We start from the raw sequence: 6,000 nt of genomic DNA on the forward strand, positions 1-6,000 counted from the left end.
ATCAAAAGTGAATATGACTGAGGGTCCGGGATAACAGGGTTCGAAAGAGGTCAGCATAGTAGAATGAATAAAATATTCCGTTTTATTTCGTAATTTCTGAATCAAAATATGAGATCACGATTTTAAACAAATGATCCTCAATCGTTTCTCTCTCTCTTTTTTTTTTCTTTTTTTCGTCACGTTACCAAATAACTGGAGACTGCTACGTAAGTGATTGGCCCATGTCTGTTCGCTTCCGGCAAGATAGTCTGTATAAATTCGAGTGGTTCAGCAGGAATCCATTCATAACCGCAGAAGTGGTAGAACAGTGCAGGGAGAAGGCAGACCTGTACATCTAAAAACAGAAACGGACAGCATAGGACCAGGCTCTGGAATGAATAAAATATTATCAGTGATATTACTTCTACAAGCGGTAGCCTTTCTCTGCGAAGCAGGTAAGATATTTGTTGTTTTTTTAAAAAAAAAAAAACGTACATTTTAGAGATTATTTATTGCAACATTCACGTAATTATAATGTTGTAGTGCGCAAGTATCGTGCAAATCAATGTATTTGATCATTTTTATAACATTTGACCGATAGTTCCCCCAGCTTATTCTTATTTATTCTTTTATCGGCACTATAAAAACTAATGGCACCACTCTTATATTTTGAAATATTTTAATTCGTTTATATTTGCATATTTTTATTAAAATGATTTATTAACCATTCTTTAATCGTAAATATGTAATCTATAGCAGGTGACCCATGCTGTGCACAGCCATGCCAAAACAGAGGCGTCTGTACGTCTAAAGGCGAGTTCTCTTATGAGTGCGACTGCACCAGGACAGGATACTACGGAGAGAACTGCACCACTCGTAAGTTTATAATTAAAAATATATATATATATATATATATTAAAAAACAAACCTCCCAAGAAGACATTTGAAGTAGCTCATATTTACTGTTTTTCCTGTGTTTGATTTCTTGAATAATCATGATTAATATTTTTCTTTCTTTCACAGCCGAATTCTTCACGTGGCTCAAAACTACATTAAAACCGAATCCAAATACCGTTCATTACCTGCTGACACATTTTGAAGGAATATGGAACATCATAAACAATATTTCCTTTTTAAGGAACGCTATCATGCGTTATGTGTTGACATGTAAGTTTAAAACATGGCTCTCCAATCTTACTGTACTGACTGTCAAAGATGACTTTCGCTAAATACACTGCAAAATGTCCTGTGTTAATTCAACTCTAACAGATCACATTTGGTTTCAAATGGGGACCAGATGTTGTCTGTTCGAGCTGAATTAACACTGGACATTCTACTGTGCAGGCATGTGCTATGTGTTTATATTTTTATTAAGTAGTTTTCTTTGAATAATTTCTAAATGTGTGTATGTAGTAGAGAACAACACAGTAATACTCATACATGTACCCAGGAGCTTAATTTGTGGTACATGTGCAATCAACTTAATTTTTTTTCTTATGTTATAGCTCGGTCACATTACATTGATAGCCCACCAACCTACAATGCGGATTACAGCTATAAGAGTTGGGAGGCGTACTCAAACCTGTCATATTACACAAGGACTCTTCCTCCAGTATCCAAGAATTGCCCAACACCTATGGGAGTTGCAGGTGAGTGCATTACAAAGCAGTTATTTTGGATTCTTGAAAGAAAAAAAAAACCCCATCAATGCCAATATAGTCATTACATGTTGTAATTGCACTAACATTACCCACAAATTAAGGTTATATTTTAATGGAAATATACATTTTGTCTGTAATTTAAAAAAAGGCAAAACAGGTTTCCCAGTGTTTTGCAGTTGGAGTGATTTGTCTAAGTTGTTGCTTGTGACTTGTCTCACAGGGCGGACGACCCTTCCTGATGCTAAGATGATTGTGGAGAAACTGCTGTTGAGGAAGCGCTTCATTCCTGATCCTCAAGGAAGCAATATGATGTTTGCCTTCTTTGCTCAACACTTCACCCATCAGTTTTTCAAATCCGACATGAAGAAGGGACCGGCCTTCACCAAAGCCCTGGGTCATGGCGTAAGTGTCACGTTTTGAGGAGTGTGGGGCGAAAATGCTGAACTAAGACTGATGAGATAAACCCAGGCGAATCATTCAGATTTATACTGTACACTTTGGGGAATAAATTGACTAAAATATTCAAATGAAAAAAAGTATTTTTCCAAACCAGAAGCTGTCTGGGGTCAGTTATTTACCACACTAAATGTTAATCGCTTTTGTTAAAAGTCTATGTTTTCCAGAGGCAAGACATTGGCCTAGTCCGTAGGCATATCCCCCACCCCCCACCCCCCCTTTTTTTGAAGTATATGTGAAATGTTGTGTTGCAGCTTTTGGATGGATGTTTGACCTGTTTCTTTATGCTTTTTCAGGTTGACCTGTCTCACATCTATGGAGAAACTCTGGAGAGACAGCGCAAACTGAGACTCTTCAAAGATGGAAAACTCAAGTACCAGGTACAGATATGGGAAATCTGATTCTAAATCAAATAATTAATGTTAATTCATGGGCTCTATTAGTAGAATTATTGTATATTTAGAAATGAATGGGGGCAATGATCCTTTTTTTCAACAAAAGGGAGGGGGGGATCTTAAAAGAAGTTTTTGGGCTTAACGCTCCACCTGAATTTTTGCGGTAGTACATACAACCTTTTTTGGTTTACTCAATTCAGCTGTACTGTATGCTTGTAGAACTGTTACAAATGAATTATTTGCGCAAGTGTGTGTTTCAACTCAAATTGTGATGGGGGACTCTGCTATGTCTGCAGGTGTTGGATGGCGAGGTTTACCCCCCTACGGTGAAGCAAGTGCAGGTGGAGATGCACTACCCACCCCATGTCCCTGAGGAGCACAAGCTTGCCGTGGGGCACGAGGCCTTCGGCCTGGTCCCGGGCCTCATGATGTACGCCACCATCTGGCTGCGCGAGCACAACCGCGTCTGCGACATCTTGAAGAGCGAGCACCCCGACTGGGATGACGAGCGCCTCTTTCAGACCACCCGCCTCATCCTCATTGGTGAGTCACCCATCAGTCCTCTCTGCATTATGACATCAGGTTCCGGAAGTTTCCTGCAAATGAGCCAAAAATCCTACTCGCAAAGAATAGACGGAGTCATGTGATGTTTTGCATAATATATGATAAAATCACTAGTACTGACAAATATTCAGTGTTAAATCTGCAGAAAATTCAAAGTATGAAAATGGTAATAACTTGTATGTATTGACCTTGGTTTTACCCTCCAGGCGAGACCATTAAAATCGTGATTGAGGACTACGTGCAGCACCTGAGTGGCTATCATTTCAAGCTGAAGTTCGACCCGGAGCTGCTGTTCAATGAGCGTTTCCAGTACCAGAACCGCATTGCCTCCGAGTTCAATGCCCTCTACCACTGGCACCCGTTAATGCCCGACTCGTTCCACATCCAGGGCCAGGAGTATGGCTACCCGCAGTTCATGTTCAACAACTCGCTGGTCATGGAGCACGGCATTGGCAACCTGGTGGAGTCTTTTACCAAGCAGATCGCCGGCAGGGTGAGTTCCCCCTACCAGCTACACTGAAAATATATATATTTCCATGCTATTTCCTAACTGGTAAAGAGGCGATTGTACCCGCATCTGAACTTTTTGCTCTCGATTTCTCTCGATGACAGGTTGCCGGTGGTCAGAACCTTCCGGCAGCTGTGGTGAAGGTGGCGGCCAACTCCATTGAACACACGCGGCAGATGCGCTTCCAGTCCCTGAACGCCTACAGGAGACGCTTCTCAATGAGGCCTTACAGCTCCTTCCAGGACTTGACTGGTGAGAAACTGGCATTTGTACTGTAATTAACCTCCCCCCGTTCAAACAGAAACTTTGTTCTCGAGTCTAAAGCCTTTTGCTGTATAGTATTAAGAGAGTTCTTATACTGGACTGCAGGATAAGTAATTCAAGTATACTTCAGTTCTTCAGTTCCAGAAGATTGAAAATACAACCAGGCATTTCACTCATCTATAAAGCTGTAGATGTTTTATTACCATGTTCCTTGCTATTGTTTCTGCCCCCCATCTGACCGGTGTGGGCATAGGGCAATGTCTTTGGGATTGGATTGGAATTTTTGAAATACAAACAATAATTTTGATTAAATATATATTTCTTTGTGAAGACTATTTATTTTGGCTCCCATTTTGAGAAGAACATTGAAAAAATTCTGTTGCAGTTACACAGATACTGTGTGACCCAATGCGAAACTAGTGGCGCTAACCACAGTTCTTTTCTTGTGAATCTGCTAAAGGCGAGACTGAAATGGCTGCTGTGTTGGAGGAGATGTACGGAGACATTGACGCAGTGGAGCTGTACCCCGGGCTCTTGGTGGAGAAGCCCAGGCCCAATGCTGTCTTTGGAGAGACCATGGTGGAAATGGGAGCCCCTTACTCCCTGAAAGGGCTGATGGGTAACCCCATCTGTTCCCCGGAGTACTGGATGCCAAGCACCTTTGGCGGGAAGGTTGGATTCGAGATCGTCAACACTGCCTCCCTGCGCAATTTGGTGTGCCACAATGTCAAAGGCCCCTGCCCAATGGCGTCCTTTTATGTGCCTGACTTAAAAGGCATGGAGCAAGCCACCATCAACATGAGTACAGCGGACACAACCAACATGAACCCCACTGTATTATTGAAACAAAGGACTTCTGAGCTTTGAAAACTAACTGTATAAAAAATACCTCTCTTAAAGAAATTACAATTATTTATTCTATTTATTTTGTATTTATTTATTTCTTATTCTGTTTTCTATTTATTTGTTGTTTTTAAAAATATATTTTATATTGAGAATTGTTATTTAAATGGTTTTAAAACTGTAATTTAAGGAACAATTTCAGGAATTTTTATAATTGTACAGGTGGTTACAAATTTTCAACAGACCTCAAAGCTAAGCTTAAAAATGCCAGTTCTGTTTTTGTTTTGTTCACATGCTGTTGTTGAAATTGTTGAAAGTGTTAACAACTCATACTTTAGATATTTTGTATAATAGTTTAAAAATATAAAAATGTTCTTTCTGCAAATCTGGAGCTTACCAGCAATAATGAATATTGTTTTGTGAGTATTATTTGGCCAGTATTTTGTGACTTGAACTTTTCAGATTAAGAATTTGCTGTAACAAAACATTAAATGCTGTCTCTTTTGCCTGTTGAAACGATTTGTCCTCTTGACTCTGCTCATCTAAAAGCCACAATTCAGGTATACTTTGATCAGCATGAAGTAGTCTTTTAAATTCCATGAAAGTATTTGAATACAGAATTTCTACAGTACAAACCATAAAAGATACACTATATGGCCAAAGGTATCTGACATCTTATCTCATCTTAACAACATCTTATCCAAAATTATGGGAATTAATATGGAGTTGCTCCACCCTTCTCTGCTATAACAACCTCCACTCTTTTGGGAAGGCTTTATACAAGCTGTAGGAGCTTTGCTGCGGGATTTGCTTCCATTCGGCCAGAAGAGAATTACTGAGGTGGGGCACTGATTGGGCCATTAGGCGTGGCTCACAGTTGGCTTTCCAATTGATCCCAAAGGTGTTGGATGGGATTGAGGTCAGGACTGTGCAGTCCAGTCAAGTTATTCCAAAACCATTCTCGTCAAAACCATTTCTTTGTGGACCTCACTGTGTGCCCGGGGTCATTGTCATGCTGAAACAGGAAAGGGCCTTCCTCAAACTGAAGCACAGAATTGTCTAGAATGTGATCGTATGCTGTAGCATTAAGATCTGCTTTCACTAGGAAATAAGGGGCCTAGCCCAAAACATGAAACCCAGCCCCAGTCCATGAGGTATTCAGATACTTTGGTCATATAGTGTATGGGGACACTCTTCTCTCCTTTAAATTTTACCTTTCCACCCTCTGACTTGTTGCAGTCAGTTTATGAGGTTCATGCTTGCAGTACCACTGTTGCACCACTGTGGGTGGCCTTACCGTCAGCCTGCCATGTCCTTATACCTCCCCCCA

The 6,000-nt window shown here is 40.5% G+C and overlaps 1 protein-coding gene across 1 annotated transcript; it reads left to right on the forward strand.

Annotated features, from left to right (window-relative positions):
- Window positions 1–297: 297 nt before the first annotated feature.
- On the forward strand, window positions 298–5,186 carry ptgs2a (prostaglandin-endoperoxide synthase 2a). Its single transcript, XM_035422841.1, has 10 exons — window positions 298–434; window positions 736–855; window positions 1,003–1,146; window positions 1,485–1,628; window positions 1,861–2,042; window positions 2,393–2,476; window positions 2,788–3,034; window positions 3,262–3,548; window positions 3,668–3,815; window positions 4,288–5,186. Exons 1-10 carry the CDS (start codon window positions 374–376, stop codon window positions 4,692–4,694), a joined length of 1,824 nt encoding a protein of 607 aa, XP_035278732.1. The 5' UTR covers window positions 298–373; the 3' UTR covers window positions 4,695–5,186.
- Window positions 5,187–6,000: the final 814 nt, after the last annotated feature.

This window comes from Anguilla anguilla, chromosome 6 (genome assembly GCF_013347855.1).
Source record: "Anguilla anguilla isolate fAngAng1 chromosome 6, fAngAng1.pri, whole genome shotgun sequence".
NCBI lineage: Eukaryota > Metazoa > Chordata > Actinopteri > Anguilliformes > Anguillidae > Anguilla > Anguilla anguilla.

Coding starts and splice junctions, on each gene's coding strand:
- ptgs2a (XM_035422841.1), top strand. CDS start 374: ATGAATAAAATATTATCAGTGATATTACTTCTACAAGCGGTAGCCTTT. Junction 856..1,002: donor CGGAGAGAACTGCACCACTC/GTAAGTTTATAA, acceptor TTTCTTTCACAG/CCGAATTCTTCACGTGGCTC. Junction 3,035..3,261: donor CACCCGCCTCATCCTCATTG/GTGAGTCACCCA, acceptor TTTACCCTCCAG/GCGAGACCATTAAAATCGTG.